The sequence below is a fragment of the Channa argus genome, chromosome 13 (genome assembly GCF_033026475.1).
Source record: "Channa argus isolate prfri chromosome 13, Channa argus male v1.0, whole genome shotgun sequence".
NCBI lineage: Eukaryota > Metazoa > Chordata > Actinopteri > Anabantiformes > Channidae > Channa > Channa argus.
Window position 1 is genome coordinate 9842732 of NC_090209.1, and position 17872 is coordinate 9860603.

Consider the following 17872-nt stretch of genomic DNA (forward strand, 5'->3'; position numbering starts at 1 on the left):
GCAGTGAGGACAATGAGCTGAGAACAGTTTGTGAAACTCTAGCCTCCATCTCCTCTCCTGCCCTCCAACCAGAGTTTGAGCTGAGTTTGGCCTGAGCCATGATGATACTGTTTCCTCTTGCTGCACCTTGGCTCAATGCCTCATCCTCACCCCCCCACCCGATTGTCTCTCTGTATTACACAAACACAACACTCTAGTTTGGACATGTTATTGAGACTGCGGCTCTGTCCTCATTGAGGCCTAATGCAAATACATGGTGACAAAGACAAAGTAGTTTATGCAGCAGATTCTCAATTTGATTATCAAATGGTCTGCTTATATAGCGCTTTTGTCCAAAGCACTTCAACACATATTGAGGAGGGATCCAGAGACGAACCACTGACCCTGTGGTCTGTGGATGACTGCCTTTACCAACAGCCACCCCATGTTATCAGTAGATAGCCACCTCACTCTCAGCACTTGTCACTTTCATGGCATTGTTTTCACTGTATAACTCAGTCCAAAAATAACCAGTGCAGCTCAGGGGATTGTCCTAATACCATTACATTACTACTGAGCCAGCAAGAGGGACACGGTTGTACAGGAAGAGCAAGAACACTTCAAAATGGTAATCACATTATTGAACAAAGATTATGATTCATACTCTGGGATAAGTGATCAAAGACTTCATATTAGGCCAACTTGTTGCAAAACATGTTTTGTAGTTTAGAATATTATCACATGTAAACAATTGTTTCACTACTGGCCTCCGGAGTGCACTGTTTATCATATGAATTGATTGTTATCCAGTTATTTTTCCGTTGTAAAAAGATTAGCGTAATCTGTAGGACCCTGTAGGTTTCTCTAATTAAAATTAGATGTGGAATGATGTGGCTTTTTTAAGAGTTCTAAATTTGCTTTAAGACAAGTACTCAAATCTACAGTTCATGCCATTACTGACTTCTGTCCTGAGTTGAGAAACACAAATGTACATTATAATTTTTATTAGATAATCCTAATTGTCTTGATAACTGATACTTAAAATAACCATGTATGTTATCCAACCAGTGATAGGAAGTACTCATATCATTATAAAATGATATGAGTACAGTAAAAGACTAAAAAAACAGTAAAAACAGTAAAAGTAGGTTCTGCAGCAACACCTGCCCCCTGTGGCTGATCATTAGATTTGTAATAATTATGTGTTTTTGTTTAAGTAGGAATTTACCCTGGTAGCTCCAGGGTGAATGCAGTTTTAACTACTATACAGATTTATTTAGTGGGGAAGCAAGATAAATATGAGAGGTCATGAGATTATGGGGCAAAAAACAAACAAAACAAATTGGATATACAAATTGGATATTTTCCATATGTGATTTTTAGCGTATAATTTACTGAGATTGAAATAACCATCTGAAACCTTTAAAAGAATGCGTCTTTAGCAGAACTGCTTACAATTGAAAGACATCAATAAGACAACAACACAGTGATTTGTTGGGCATCACAAGACAAAATTTTAGGGAACCATTTGTTGTAGTTCATACAAAAAAGTATAAACATTTCTTTAAAATGTTAATTCTCAGTTTGACAGTGTTAATATCTTTCAGAAAAGCAGAATACATTTATTCCCTCTGTGAAATATAGTACAGAATACATTTAAAGTAACATAAATACAAATACAAATATATTTAGCCTGAATCAAGTACACAGGTTTGTTGGTTTCCACCACTTTGTCCCACTTAGATTAATTTTAACTATATCAACCCCATAACTTATATTTTTCTTTGACAGCTCTTAATTCATATGAAAACTTTTAGAAGGGTTTAATTGCAGTAAAATGCGAGCAATATTTAAAGCTTGGTAAATGAACTAATAATAATAATAATAATAATAACTTAAAAAGGATGGAGGTAGCTGCACTGACACCGTCATACACCCAAACCCTACATACAATCACTGCCCCATATAAAGACCATGATTGGCCTTTCTATACCATCTTTGTCCAGCCATGTGGTCAATACGTTCCACTTTAGTCATTTACAGTAAATTAATCATGGGTCTCTGAAATGTAACTTCCTCTCAATCTATATGCAACTGAACCTTAATCATAGCCCAAGGAAGCCAAGCAGGGCTCCTATCAGATAATAGAGTATTAATTTTCTCCACAAAATAAGCTTCTTTCACTAAGAACAGCCAAGACCCTCATATGCTAGCATCCATCCACATGCATACAAGCCAGGAAAACTTAAGAGCTAAAGTACCTCTGCAGGTCTGTGCTCGCAGTCTTTCTCATTGCGGCTTCCCCTTCACCCTATAGTTGTCTAGACACCAAAGAATAATCTCCCCATCTCTGGGCCCCAAAGACAGACTTCCATGTGGGGACTGCCTGCCCCGATCTTTCAGGCTCCCCCACGACTGCCTCTAGCAGCATTGAGTTTCGCCACATCTAAGGTAAATCAACACAACTCTCTTTAAATTTGATCCATCTTAGGAATTATATCAAATTCCATTATATATCTGCTTCTATTCAGGACCAACATCATATTAAACAGAAGATGGAGTGTAGATGTGCATAGGAACCATTTTTGGCCTCCCACCTGAGACAAACCTACCGACAGTTTTGACATGAAAAGCTCATTATTTTGTAATAAAATAATAAACAAAAACAACAAAATCATATATTAAATCAATATTTTAACTGCATTAAAAAAAAAGATGTGAATGGAATTACTCTTTCATTCATAACTGAGGTTTGTTATTATTACTGGTAAATACTTGGTCCTGCATATCTCTCTGAATCAGGTACCACAAAGGCACCTATCCTACTGCCCCCCTATTGCAAACAAATACAACCTGTCTGCTGCCTGTCTTGAAATAGAGACTTTTCTACTGTGCTGTAGAAAAGTGACCAAAAGTGGTGCCCCGTGGTGTCAGTATGAAGCAATAATGCCCTCTTAGTGAAAGTAGGTGCATTGGTAGATGTCCTTTCAACTGAATTCCTGAGGGCATTGTACAAGCTGAGACCCATCTCTTATATAATACACAGGCCACTGTTGTGTTGTTTTGTCTTTGTGTGTCTATGTGTGCCCAGATGTCTTTTTCTTTAAAATTCCAGCACACATTGTATTATTGTTTTTATTATTTTCCTGTTTTCCCAACTCTATTTTTAGTGTTAAGTATTTTCTTCTTCAGCATGATTCTACCCTACAGAGGCCCTAAAGCTGAGCCCTAGCTTCTTTCAAGCTCAGCTGGAGTGGGGATGAAAGCTGATTCACTCCTTCATTAACTCACATGGCTGCACACTTCCACAAATAAAACAAAAACAGAGAGGCAAAGCTACATGCATGATGCACCTGCTCAGATATGCCCAAATGTCAGAGAGTGTTTCTCAAATCATTGTGGTACAGGGACAGTATTAGGCCAAACATCCCAAACGACATTTCTATGTTGTCACCAGAGACAGTCACAGTAGCCCAAAGCAGAGACAGCAGATAAGCGTAATCCCTGCTATAGAAAGACCAGCTGACACAGTCAACACATGCCTATAGATAAACATCCAGACACCATAGCATTTCACAGACCCTGAGCCAAACTGCTTTTTATAACTTAACAGACAGATGAACTCATTTGATGCAAGAATTGCATAGAAGAAATGCCATTTTGGCATTTGGTGACCTTTTCCAAAATGCACACGCCATACTGTGTTAGTACATGGTTTAAGATAGACCACTGGGATGGCAAAAGGCATTCACCCAAGAAAATAGAGCAATTTGTTCTCAAAATGTAAAAAAGGCACGGCAAAAGGTCCACTGTGTGATATTTTCAATTTACCACTATATACTGCCACCTGTGGGCCACTTCTGGGAACATTTAGCAGTCAACATGACAGTGATGTTTTTACTGGGCTCAGTAATGATCACTGTTCTTATGTTTTCTATCAAGATACATACACAAATTGCGTAATATATTTTGTCCTAAAACACATGTATGCTGTTTTTGTAAATGGAGACAACAGTAAAATATAAAAAAATAGATACATACATAGATAGACAGATCCGAATGGGAAATTCACAATATATATAAAATGCAAAAGAACCCTGAGAAACTTTTTACAGCAATCTATTTTATGCCACCTTCCTAAAAAACAAACCATTTATTTATTTTATTTCAGTGGAGTTTTAAATGAAATTGAATTGCAAGTGATCTGAATCACAATAAATGTATGTTAGATAACTTCGTTATCTCTCATTCATTTTTGCTTTCTTGTAACATGCTGGCTTGTTTTTGTTTGTTTTTGGTGAGCTTCACACTTCTTTTTTCTTCTCTCTTTATTTTTATTTTCTTGCATTCTACACTCATTTTATCTTATTTCTCTTCCTCTTCCTTCAATTGCTTCACATGTGGCATTTGTTTTAGGTATTGGAATTGTTTAAGGTCAGCACAGAACAACACCTAAAACAAGAAGAGACACTCAGTGGTTATGTACTAAAGGACGGAATGTAAAGGGACAGAAAATGACCAACAGATAATGAATTCTGAAACACTCACTGACTGTGCCCAACCAGCATTGAGACCCCAGAGTTGCCTGAAAAAATCACCTGTGTAGAAATATAACATAGAACATTAAGTTTAGAACAACAGATTTATATAATTACTTGAAACAGATTAGTGCATGAATACTAACCCAGATCCTGATAAAGTTTATCTGTGAGGGTTTTTGGATTTCTGCCAGCAGCATAATTGTAGTCACGCTTAGCAATCTGCCACATGTGTGTGTCGATGGGCACGGCCTCTGCCTTGTCCAGGGACATAAGGCATACACAGTCTGCCACCTACCATATAACATAGGCCTTTATAATATGTTACTGCAAGTTCACTTAATTTCACAAAACTATGTGAGGCTGTGGTACCTTATTGCCCACACCAGGGAGAGTAAGCAGAGCATCATGGGCCTGTGGATATGGGACATTGCGAAGACCTTCAAGCCACTGAAGCCCATGGGTGTCCAGAATCTGCTTTGCACTCCTCTGCACAAACTTAGCTCTGTATCCAAAACCCAGATCCTTTAGACATTCCTCCACAGTGCTGTCTGCCAATTACAATGTAGGAAAAAATACAATATATAAAAATAATATAAAATTGTTCTCAGGTTGCAAATGTGGTACTTTTATATTTGCACTTTTATATGAAATTGCTTTTAGTATTAAATTTACATCCTTCTATATGCAGTTTCAGTGCAAAGGGATACAAACTTAACCCCAAACCTAACATAATAATGCTACACAGTCAGCTTATATAAGTGTTCTTTAATTATCAAATGTAACAAAAACTGTCTTGTAGTAAAACCAAAAAAAATTTAAATGTTTGCATCCCCATTCATGAATTAATGAATGGGGTTGCAATTGATTGATCATAAATTAATTAAATGTTAATGATATATGAAACATTTGTAATAGCTAATTGGGCCTTAAATGTTTGCCATTTCAAAATAAGGGGATACTAACTTTTGCATATTATGACTGTGAATTATTTTCATTTTATTTGAGAGTTTTTGTGTAATCATATTACATGTTTAATGATTCTCAACTATTGGGCTAACCGTTTATGGGGGCAGCATGATGCTCACATAGAGTAGCAGCTGAACAAGTCAAATGGGCATTTGCAGTAATAGGCAATGATTGTGAAGACATTTATCACTATAACACATTATTACCCTGTGCATCATAAATTCAAATTTTCTTTACAAGGTCTTTGCGAAAAGACTAGAGCACCTGCGATTGCAGACAGCTGGGGAAAGTCGTGGTAAGTGGTTTCATCTAGCTGGCACAGTTCAGTGCCCAGCGTCTGGCACATTTTTTCCACCATTCCCTGGATGCGAGAGATGTTGTTGTTCGTGGTGCAAATGATAGAGAACAGGCATTCAGTGGGGTCCTGCCGCAGCATTCGCACCCCTGGGAAGAGACCAAACTATAGACGTAAGATAGTTTTTAATAACAACAATCTTGATTTCATGCATGCACAAACACACATGTACTGACCTCTGAAGATTTCTGCAATGCACTTGAAGTGGGGGTCTGCTTTTCCCCAGGCTGAGTACATACCCCTGAGCTCCACGTTCAACTGGAAGTAATTTCTCAGCATATTTTCCTCCACCTCAGTGTCTTGCTCTGTCACAGGCACTGGCTCCTCTTCACTCTTCACAGTCCCTTTGGATCTCTTTCCTGACTTGTCCTCCTGAAGAGAAACCGAAGCTCTCCTCTTCCTGTCATTTCCCTCCTTCTCCCTGTCTTGGTTATTATAGACGTGATACCACAGCGTGTCATCTGTCTGGGTCAGGGTCCACACTCGACCTCCCATCACTCCAGTCCAATGGTCTTTTGCAGTTTCTCTCCAGCTGTGGATTAAGATCCGCATTAACTGGCTACTTCATTAGGTTCACTTGTATAATGTGATCCAATACAGGAGCTCAGTCCCGAACTGTACTTTTACAAGATTCTAATTTCTAAGTGGTTAAGTTGAAATGTGATCATACTACTGTGTTTAATATTGAGGTCCTATTGAGAGGTGGAGTGATATTGGTTGTAATATTTTGGTCATCCATTTTGGTCTTTTAAAGATGGAAGGTTTGTATATCAACCTACCGGAAAGACTGTCCACAGGCAAGAATGAAATCCAGACGTAGCTCTGACTTTTTGCAGGGCAGAGATCTCCACCTGTTTCCCCCCAATGATAGAACTGCATGTTTAGCCATTATTGTTTTTATGACAACAGTTGCCCTGATGACTGTTTAGAGGTTAAAATAATCGTCTTTCAGCCTGCCACCCTGTTTCGCCATTACATATTTTATCGTACAGCGATCAAGCCTAGTATAGTGGTAGCTTACTTCCTAAGACTGGGAAGTACGGAAGTACGCGACCAACCAACGTATACGTCCTCGCCGCTTGTAGTCCGCTCGTTGAGTGATAGCAGAGACGGTGATGTCCTGTTACAATCAGTCATTTGTTGATCTCGCCAAGAACTTCTGATTTGTTCCAAGAAATTGAATCAACAACTTAGAGTAAATACATAAACGTCTACAGTAGCAATAGTTTCTAAAGTGATAGTAAATCGCTAAACTGATGGTTAGTGTTAACTACCTTGAATGCTGATAATAGAAACGTTTCTGGTGGATTAATAATTTATTCTCAAAGTAATATTTTATTCAACTCTACCACAAGCATTCAGTGATGGAAAGTGTCAACATTTACTCAAATACTGTACTTTTCTTGCATTCTTCCAATCTATTTTGTATACGTCACTACATTTTGGAAATTATTTATGCTACTCTTTCAAATTTTAACTTTATGGGTGTGTAGAACTTTACTTCATAAAACATATGATAAGCTCATGAAATGAAATCAGTGAATTTATTTATCAGAACTTTTTTCTTCTTTTATCCTACTAATTCTTTTGTGATGCCTCGGATGTAACTGTTGGCCTTGAAAATGGACCCAACCGCAAGGAAATCTGCACTAAATTAACTGGCTTTATGTAAAATAATAAAAATAAGTTCCACCTTTAACATCTGGTTCTACAACAATAAACACTGCCTATACACTGAACACATGACATAAAATCTGATCAGACATAGGAAACCTGTTATTTAGATTAAATACCATTTCTCCTATCGGTGAACATTTTCACTACTGCAGATTTTGAAGGGTAGCATGCATGAAATGAAGTATGCTAGAGATGCCTTTATGTAGAGCCTGCAAATAAATAATCCAATAGCCAATACCACAGCTCTTTTAAGTTACCATTTAACACTAGTACGACATACACCTTCCTAGTTACATTTTTGTATAATTGCATAAACATGTGAGATCAAGCATTAAAGTACAAGTTATTTTTCTGCTGTGTTCGAGAAGCAGGTTGACAACAGGACTCAAGACAGAATAAAGGAACTGATCAGGCAAGTAGTTAAAATGTAAGTAAAATGAAAAGGAATCTTAGAGAAAATGTAAAGGGCAACCTCTTCAAGGTGAAGAGCCCCCTGAAAATGTTGACAGTTTGTCCTCTAATAATTCATACAGAGACCTCAGATCTCAAGTAACTGTGATAAAAAAAGGTCATTATACGTAAATAAACATGTGATTTGCTACAAAATGTGTAAAAATCTTTGTGAGGGAAAGTGAAGCTTAATAAATTACACAGAAGCACTTAATTGCAGAGCACTGGTACTGCACTGACTTGGGTCAGAGCTTTCCACAACAGCATGACTTACAGTGAGGTTGAGCAGCTGAATGAGAATTTCTGAATGTCATTGTCAATGATTTCTTCCCTCAGTTTCAAAAAAGTAAGTTTGAGTTTGCCAACATCATATTCTATAGCGGGTAATATCATACTTGAAATCATCATGAATTTTACTTGATAAATTCTTGCATTTTTCTAAGGTACTTACAGCTGAACATCAAGTATTCTTGGTACAAGAAGTACAGTGCCACCATACCTACCTTCCTTCACAATAAACCATGTGACATGGTAATGTACATCAAAGACCAGATAGCAATTTGAGTCCTAAGCATGTTACTCAAATGCTAAATTGAATCATTCATTGACCAGTTAGTCAAGTGGTAGCAGTTGTTAAACTGGGTTCAAGCTGTATGTCACCATCATAACCTCTTAAGACTCAAGCTCTAATTTAATATGCATTTTTTATTTCTCTTTGCTATTTGGGCTTAATGGAACTTCATAAGTATAAAAATTAAGCATCACCTTTTGAAATGATGTAGTTTTAGAGAAACATTTTGTCCACATATGTGGACAAGGTCTGAATTAAAAAAAAAAGTCCCCTTTGTGTAATTCTGTGCAAAACTCTTTATTTCCAGACATATGCCAACAAAATATTCAACATTCAAACATTCAAAGCATTTTGCATGAAAAACTGGCAATGCCCTTTTCTTTAGGATCATATGCACATCTAGGCTGTGTACCATGAACAACAGACATCATCAGTACTGGTTTGTTGTCGTACCACTTGACAACGCACAATTTTAACTACTATGGAAATATAACCCAATATGTGATCTACACGCATGTGGACCCCAGGTAAGAGCTGTCAAGACTGGTAGTGAAATAAACATCCGTGCAACTCCTTTGTGCGATCTTCAATGCAGGACGGACATGGGATGACAACCTGCAGTATAAGGACAACCCGTTGTTTCCCACTACATGATTTGACAAAACTGAAATGATATTATAAATGTGTTTGTTTATTAGCATGTTATGACAGTAATTAACAATTTCAAACGTAAAATTTGCACGGTACCCTTAAATAAAAGTTGTGCTGCCATATTTTTGTCAAAGTCTCCAGCCTCCTCGGGACCCTACACAGGTTACAGCTGGTGTATGGACGTAAACGCTGCATGGTCATGTGACATGACTTCCGCACTCCCAGGTATTAGGAACTAACGTCTGCCGTCATTTTCCCTTGAGCTACAGCTTATTGACAACTTTCGCTGAGTTGTCTGGACAGGTTTCATTATGATGGGCAACAAAGACCTAACACTGTGTTACGTATCGATATATATTTGAGAAACAAATGTTTTCTAAAAGTAGCATATAAAACATTTGGGTACTTAAAAGTTGAACAAACTTAAAACTGTATTTGATATAGAGACAAAGTAAGTTTGAATTTATGTTAGTGACAGAAAAGCGTATCCACGAGCACTTAAATGTCAATCTGACGCAACATTACCCAGAATCCGGTAGCCCCTCCTTTGCTGATATCAACACAATCGCTGATTGGTCCTCTCTCTCGTAGTAAGGCAGTATGTTCAATCAAGCTCCTTTTTGATTGGCCAATACCAACTCTTCCTATTGTGTCCTATTCGTTACCATGTGTGTACATCATTTCTTTGAGGTCTACAGGAAGTCTCGCCTTGTCCCGCCCCGTGTACGACAGGAATCGTGTGTGGCTGTGGCGTGTTTGTGTGGCTTCGTGATAGCCGGTGAATACTGTGGAAAAATGGCGGACACTTTGACACTCTTCACTTCTATTGGGCTTAGTGAGCAAAAAGCGAAAGAAACACTGAAAAATGAAGCGTTGAGTGCAACTCTAAAGGAAGCAATTACTCAGGTAATGTTACGACTCAACGACGAGTGTGGGGAAACTTAAGTGACTGCAGTGACAGCTGGGAGATATGACAGACTTGAACTCTAGTTCGATTCTATCTGCTGTTCTTAGTTTTTCAACTAAAATAACTAAAAACTAAATATATACATAAAACAGAGAGATGTCATCCACTACTATGTGTAACATTAGTTAGGGGTCAAAATATTCTATACTTTCATTTTCTCTGTTTTCAGCAAGGCTGGACAACAAAGCAGGAAATTGCTCATGGCCCCCCTCCAAAGTCCCAAATTAGTTAAATTAAATTATTTAACTCAGTAACCAAAATATTGCCAATTTAGTTTTTCTCTGTTGTCTAATTAGAGCATTACAGTAGGCTACCGGTGGGTCTGTGGGTGCCTGGATAAACAATGGAAGTGCCCATCCATGTATAATCAGGGTCCCATGTAAGGTCAATCCAGCCATGGACAATCATCTAATGATTGTAGCGATATTGCATTTCACTATCTGTCTTTGCACAGCTCATTTTGTAAGAGAAGGCAATGATTCTCATTTTTTTCTTACTGGTTTAAATAGGCCCAGCGTTGCAATGGAGAATCAGGAATGGACAAAGTCATGGGTACACTGCTGTACAGTATGGCGTCTCGCCTTAAAGACACCAAACGCCTGATTTTCCTTTCGGACAGTATAGCTCAGCGCAAAATCTGCACAGAGCTACAGCTAGCAGGTAATTTCTGTTTCTGATAATAACAACAAATGATTAATGGTGTAATTAATAAAATATAAGGGTATTTAATAATATGGCACATTATGAATTCATATTTTTGATGCTTCATATCTCTAATTGATCTGTCACTCAAAAAATATCTAGTATTTAGCATCCTGACAATAAAACCAACACAGAAAGAAGATGGTAAGGCGCATGTATGGATGACCTAAAGTGAGAATTAGGTTATGGATAAGAACGACTGGATGAAATAATGGCTTTGCCTTCCTGCTCCATGAATTTCTACTCCCTCTTGCAGCTGCCCTGGAATTTGTTAAGAGTCATCCTCAGGATCCCATCAACCAGAAGGCCTTTGAAGAAGCATGTGGGGTGGGTGTGGTTGTAACACCGGAGCAGATCGAAGATGCAGTAAGTGAATGAGCCACGACTGAGCAGAAGTATGTCCTTTTAGGAACTCTACTTTTCATAGTGTGGTAAGTTATGGTGAATTGTTGTGCAGGTGGAATCAGTGATTAAGAAGCATAAAGAACAACTATTGAAGGAGAGGTACCACTTTAACATGGGACTGCTAATGGGTATGATCTCATAGTTAAAGAAATATTTCTGAAACCATTAAACCCTAACAGTGGGACATATGTCACAAAGAGCTTTTATGTCTGTTGCAGGAGAGGCCCGCTCTGCCCTAAAATGGGCCGAAGGAAAGGTCATCAAAAATGAGGTGGACATGCAGGTATGAAAAAAGACATCCTTGTTATTGTTGTTGTTATTGTTTTATTCTGTTGTTGTATTATTATTATTATTATTATTAGTAGTAGTAGTAGTAGTAGTATAGTAGTAAATCTTTTAGTGTGGTTGGTTGTTTTTTTTACTTGGTACATTGACCCCAGTGTATACCTTAACTAATTCTACATTTGGTCTTAAAGGTTCTTCACCTTTTAGGACCCAAGACAGAGGCTGATCTGGAGAAGAAATCTAAGGTATTACAGCTGTAATTATTATTAAAGAAATCACTCCAATTTAGTTTCCTTCCTGTATCTAACCAAAACATATTCATAAACATAAACCCCCATAAAATCCCAAATGTTTTTTTAAATTTTACTTGCTTTGTTTTTTGTGCATATTAAAGAAACAAGATTCCAGCATCTAAGTCTCAGTCATGCTTAGATTTTGCTACCTTTTAGAAAAAAACAGTTTAATTGTTTCCCCTTTTTTTCTAGCTAACTGCCTGGAGTTTGCTGTAACTGTAACTTCTCTCTGCAAAGAAGTGAAAAAGCTTATTCACAATTCTCTGCACATGTTTATGTGTTAAACATTTTTGTTTAACTGCAATCTTAATGTCTTGACATCCCCAGAAAACTAAAATCACAGAGAATGAGGTGAAAATGAAGGAAGAGGATGTAGCAGTAAATGGTAAGGAAAGGGACAGAGTGAATTAGCTTGGTTGGTTCAGTTGTTGTTTCTTTTAACTGTCTGTGTGTGTGTGTGTGTGTGTGTGTGTGTACGTGTGTATACGTGTTGTTTCCTCTGTTGTTTAGGTGAGGCGACAACCAGAGAAGTAAAGTCGCTAATGGATCAGCTCAGAGGAGAGTCATTGAAGTTCCATAAACCAGGTCCAAAAGAACCAGCTGAACAAATTGAAGCAATAACATCTGTTTGTTTCTTCAAAATCTACGAGTAGAGCAATTAACTTACTAATTATGTTTATCTTTCATTGGTGCTTTGCATTTTGCAGGAGAGAACTTTAAAACTGAGGGCTATGTGCTCACACCAAACACAATGGCCTTGCTTAAAAAGCACCTGGAGATCACTGGTGGACAGGTACACACATTAATTTAACTAGTCACACAGGAAAAATAAAGCTACTATTTTGATAATCTAATATATTTTTAAGTTTTATTTTTTTCCAAGCATAAATATTGCTTCTTTCCCAAGAACGTTTCTTAGTTGTGAAGATTAGATGTTTTTCTTTGTCCTATATAATAGTAAAATTTGTGTTACGTTTGGACAGAACAAGTTGTTTAAAGATATTGACTTAGCATTTATAACACCAACAATTGTTGACTAATTACTTCCATTTTATGGACAAATTACGTGACATAACTGGCAGATAAAAAACATTATGGCTGAGCCCTGTTAACTTGAAGAGATTATTTTAATTTAATCACATTTATTATGTTTGCCTTTCCTGTTTCTGAACTCCTTTAGATACGTACTCGTTTTCCTCCTGAGCCCAATGGCATCCTTCACATCGGCCATGCCAAAGCCATTAACTTCAATTTTGGTTATGCAAAGGTACGAGTTCTTTTCATGTCTTTACTGTGATATAAGCTGTTTAAACTTCTGTTGTGATTTTTAAATCTGGTCTCTTCCTGTAGGCAAACAATGGAATTTGCTTTTTAAGATATGATGATACAAATCCTGAGAAAGAGGAAGAAAAATACTTCACTGCCATCAAGGAAATGGTGGAGTGGCTTGGTAAATTTGCACTTTTAATTTGGTGAAAGTGTTGTCAAACAAATTTATTAAAATTGTTTCTCATCAGTGTTACTGTATTACACAGGCTACAAACCCTATGCTGTCACACACGCATCAGACAACTTTCAGCAGCTATATGATCTGGCTGTGGATCTTATTCGCAGGTGAGTGTGGGGAATTGTGTGTACATTTTGGGAAATGTTCACAAGCCTTTAGGTGATGTTTAATTTTTGATTTTGTCTTCCCTCAGGGGTCATGCCTATGTGTGCCACCAGAGGGGAGAAGAACTGAAAGGCCATAATGCTCCTCCATCGCCGTGGAGAGACCGACCCACTGAAGAGTCCCTAGTGTTGTTTGAGAGGATGAAGAAGGGTCTTTTTTCTGAAGGAGAAGCCACACTCAGGATGAAGATGGTCATGGAAGATGGGAAGATGGACCCTGTGGCTTACCGAATCAAATACACGCCACATCATCGAACAGGAGATGAATGGTAGAAAACCCTACACATTTTGAAAAAACTATGTCCTTCTCACAACATGTTTCTACACAAATGTGTTATCTTTCTCTTCAGGTGCATTTACCCTACTTATGACTACACACACTGTCTGTGTGACTCAATTGAAAATATCACACACTCACTGTGTACCAAAGAGTTTCAAGCCAGGTATAGTTTAGTTCCTTCATCCTTATTAGTTCATCTTTATTTACACCTTTGAATAATGCTTGCCCTTTAACAGCATTGATTTTGTTCTCATTTTTATTTCTTTGTTGTTCTTTTGATTTCCTCTCAGGCGTTCATCTTATTACTGGCTGTGTAATGCTCTGGATGTGTACTGTCCTGTTCAGTGGGAATATGGACGCCTAAACCTAACATATACTGTGGTGTCCAAGAGAAAAATCATCAAGCTAGTGGAGACCGGTGTTGTCAGGTAAAATTATGTCACAAAACAGCGGGTCTTGTAATTATTTGATGAAATAGTGTAAAAGAGGTAGTCACGTTAAACTAGTCACTGAACTTCAGTTCACCATTGTTTACCTGTAGTGATACTACTTCCTCTTGTACAGCAGGTGCATAATATTAGGTAAGCCTTCGCTTCAATAGTTTGATCAAATATTGTAAGTGAAAAGGGCTAAAGCTTATTGTACTAATGCACATCTCCTGTAACAGATAAGTGTAATATTGTGACTGTGTTTAAAGAATAAAATGTGAGCTGTGCTGTTTAAATGCTACATAAAGTCTGCGGGATAACTGTAGAAGATTTTTTTTCTTGTACAGAGATTGGGATGATCCCCGTCTTTTCACTTTGACCGCACTGCGAAGAAGAGGTTTTCCACCAGAGGCAATAAACAACTTTTGTGCACGGGTATGCAGAATGGATCGGTGGAGAAACTAGTACTTAAATGTAAGGGGATGGTGCTGTTGTAAAATAAGATGTTACATCTTTTGGCAGGTTGGAGTCACAGTTTCCCAAACCACAACAGAGCCACACCTACTGGAGTCGTGTGTGAGAGACGTGCTTAATGACACAGCACCCCGAGCAATGGCCGTGCTTGAACCACTCAAAATCACTATAACTAATCTTCCTGAGAACTCACAGGTTTGTGAGACTTAAAAAAACACCACCATACATAAATTTTATCGTTTTTCTTTCACATAGAGTAATATTTAACATTGCAGCCATGGAATCTTTCTTCTGTTCTTTTCTTTTCTCAGTCAGAGGTAAGAGTACCGGACTTTCCTTCCAACGAGGCCAAAGGCAGCCACATGGTTCCGCTCACACGTACAATCTTCATTGAACACAGTGACTTCAGAGAGGTCGGTGTGAAAAACTAAATACTGTCACATTATTTGTAGCAATCTTAGATTTTACACGTGATGGATAACTCATTTTTGTTTGTAGGTGATGGAGAAAGGTTACAAACGTTTGACCCCAGAACAGCCTGTTGGCCTGAGGCATGCTGGGTATGTCATTTCTGTCGAGAAGGTCATCAAGGTAAGAATCAAAATCATGGTGAAATTAAAAATGCATTTTTCATCTCTACTGCTATTTAGATAGAGATACCTCAATCCCATTTTTATTAACCTTAATATGAGCTCTTTTAACATTAAGAAACTGGTGATAGCGAGTTTAGTCTTTATTTGTCTACAATAAAATTGTATTAATTACAATTTATGACACATTGAAATAACTCCTGTAACCTACTTATTCCAACACACCCTATTTGTCAAGAGCTTCTTCCTTTTGGTTGAAAAATAAAATCTTAATAAGCCTAAATTGATTCACATGATTGGAATTAAATTAATAACTGGGAGAATATCAGTTCTGACATCGGTTTCTCTAAAGATGTATCACTCCACTGGATTTTTTGGAACTGCAGTATTACATTGTTGCTATAAGGCTGTACTGCGGTGTAAGAGAGTATCTTTTATTGTGCCTTTCACAATCAAGCTTTGAATACTGCTCCACTTGCAGAATAAAAGTTTGTGACTGCTGAAACAACCTGTCACAAAGGTTATCATGACTGGTTATAACAGGGTTTCTATATCTTATAATACATAAATGTCCTGATCTTGCTTTAGACTTTTAATAATAATAATAATACATTTTATTTATTGCCGCCTTTTTCAACACTCAAGGTCACCTTACAGACATACGATAAAGCCAAGATAAAGCTATGATAAAGCCCCCTGTGAAAGTGTTTACTGGTTTTCAACATTTAAGTAAAGTTAAACATTAAGAAAAGTTAGTCATGATGACTAAACTATTTATGTATGTATTTATTTATTTAGGCTATAAAACAAGCTTCCAAACTCCCTAATACAGTACTTTCTAATACAGTACTTTGTGTGCAGTCATTCATGTCTTTGTTTTGTTTTTTTTATTCCGCTATTTTAAGGATGCTCAGGGAAAAGTGGTAGAACTGAAGGTGACCTGTTGCAGTTCTGAGACTGCAGAGAAACCTAAGGCGTTCATCCACTGGGTCAGCCAGCCACTGGTGTGTGAAGTGCGACTCTATGAAAGACTGTAAGTCACAAACAACACTAACAATTACAGCTAGTACTCCATTTCGTAAACTCGCCTGACGAACAATTATCACTTTCTTTTTAGATTTTTGCACAAACACCCAGAGGATCCATCTGAAGTGCCCAATGGTTTCCTTAGTGACATCAACCCTGTAAGTACCTCTGTTCTCATGTGACAAAAGACTTAAATGGAATGTGTTACTGGTTAATGTATTTTTCCTTTTGCATCAGAATTCCCTGCAGGTGATCCGCAGTGCCTTAGTGGATACCTCTGTCAAGGGAGCAAAGCTTTTTGACAGATTCCAGTTTGAGAGAGTTGGCTACTTCTCCCTAGACCCTGACAGCACTGCAGACAAGGTACATTAGAATTAAACAACCTTAAAACCTACCAATGAAAGGTTTTAGCCCATTTCAGAAATGATTGGATAAAAAAAAAACATTTTAAACCTGTGAAATTCGAGCATTAATTGTAACTAATTTTTCTTTCATGGCAGATTGTCTTCAATAGAACAGTCACCCTCAAGGAAGATCCAGGGAAGATCTGATTGATGGAGATCAAGTCAAATCTCCTGCTTCTCTTGAACCCACAGATACATGTTCAAGTTGTCAGCATCATTTAATGTGTAATAACAGTAAAGGCCCAAACTGGCTAGGCTGAGATCAACTGCTTTTCAACAGTTTAAATGAATCTGTGAAACTAAAAAAATTATTTTCTTTTTGTTGATTGTCACCTGTGATTTCTTCACAACAGAACTGTGTCTTTCAAAATTACAGTTGATCAATCTCAAGGTTGCCCAGTGGGAGTTCTTTTTTCCGCAGCGGCATGCATTCAGTGTTGTCTCTTCTTTTTTGAATGTATAAAACTTTCAATATTCAACAAGACATCATATTGGCTCTGCACAAGTGTTACACAGAGGAGATGCTTCTAACTGACATAAATTACTTTCTTATAAAGGTATTGAGTAACATGCCAAACCATGTCTTTTTTTAAGAAAGAGAGATGCATGTGTCCTTTTGACAAAAATAAATACTTAAAAAAACAGTTTTATGTCTTATTACTGTAGTTTAAGTGGTAATAAAAAAGGGTTAATAGATAATTAAAATGTATGTTTCTGAATCCAATGTCATACTGACATTGAACTCAAAAGTATGATGATGTGAATATGCAGTATTTGCGAATTCATATGATATTTATATTGTGATATTTTGTGTATGTTAAATGGCGCATTCATACCGTTAATGTAGGGGTGGGTGTCAGTAATTAGTTATGTGCATATGATGATGTAACCATTGGAAGTGCAGGCTGTAATGACTGTAATGTAACCTCTAATATCAAGAACAATGAAAAACATGAGCTCAGTCATTAAAAAAAAAACTGGTCCAGGCCAATAACAGTATTAATATATTTATTATACTTTTTTTAGTTGTGTTGTGCAACAAAGGCCTACATTAATTAATCTCCACAGTGGAATATTCCAAACAAATGTTCCTCTACACTTGTAGGGCTGTATCATTCTAAAACAAACAATACACAAAAACTCTTCCCTGCATCAAC

The 17872-nt window shown here is 37.4% G+C and overlaps 2 protein-coding genes and 1 long non-coding RNA gene across 3 annotated transcripts; 1 reads left to right on the top strand and 2 right to left on the bottom strand.

The window, feature by feature from the left end:
- Positions 1 to 1469: 1469 nt before the first annotated feature.
- On the bottom strand, positions 1470 to 6877 carry ogg1 (8-oxoguanine DNA glycosylase). The gene is made up of 7 exons (XM_067528053.1): positions 6621 to 6877; positions 6018 to 6373; positions 5751 to 5930; positions 4890 to 5068; positions 4664 to 4811; positions 4528 to 4577; positions 1470 to 4431 (listed from the first exon to the last, which is right to left on the bottom strand). The coding sequence occupies exons 1-7, from the start codon at positions 6728 to 6730 to the stop codon at positions 4345 to 4347; spliced, it is 1110 nt and encodes a 369-aa protein (XP_067384154.1). The 5' UTR covers positions 6731 to 6877; the 3' UTR covers positions 1470 to 4344.
- Positions 6878 to 8820: 1943 nt separating this feature from the next.
- Positions 8821 to 9695, bottom strand: LOC137139009 (uncharacterized). Its single transcript, XR_010916254.1, has 2 exons — positions 9287 to 9695; positions 8821 to 9203 (listed from the first exon to the last, which is right to left on the bottom strand). It is a non-coding gene; the product is annotated as an uncharacterized lncRNA (long non-coding RNA).
- Positions 9696 to 9899: 204 nt separating this feature from the next.
- On the top strand, positions 9900 to 17359 carry qars1 (glutaminyl-tRNA synthetase 1). Its single transcript, XM_067525624.1, has 23 exons — positions 9900 to 10096; positions 10667 to 10817; positions 11116 to 11225; positions 11317 to 11392; positions 11483 to 11547; positions 11741 to 11794; positions 12170 to 12227; positions 12353 to 12427; positions 12550 to 12635; positions 13023 to 13109; positions 13193 to 13292; positions 13378 to 13456; positions 13543 to 13782; positions 13864 to 13956; positions 14084 to 14221; positions 14569 to 14656; positions 14744 to 14890; positions 15007 to 15108; positions 15194 to 15286; positions 16191 to 16318; positions 16403 to 16469; positions 16549 to 16674; positions 16812 to 17359. The coding sequence occupies exons 1-23, from the start codon at positions 9986 to 9988 to the stop codon at positions 16860 to 16862; spliced, it is 2325 nt and encodes a 774-aa protein (XP_067381725.1). The 5' UTR covers positions 9900 to 9985; the 3' UTR covers positions 16863 to 17359.
- Positions 17360 to 17872: the final 513 nt, after the last annotated feature.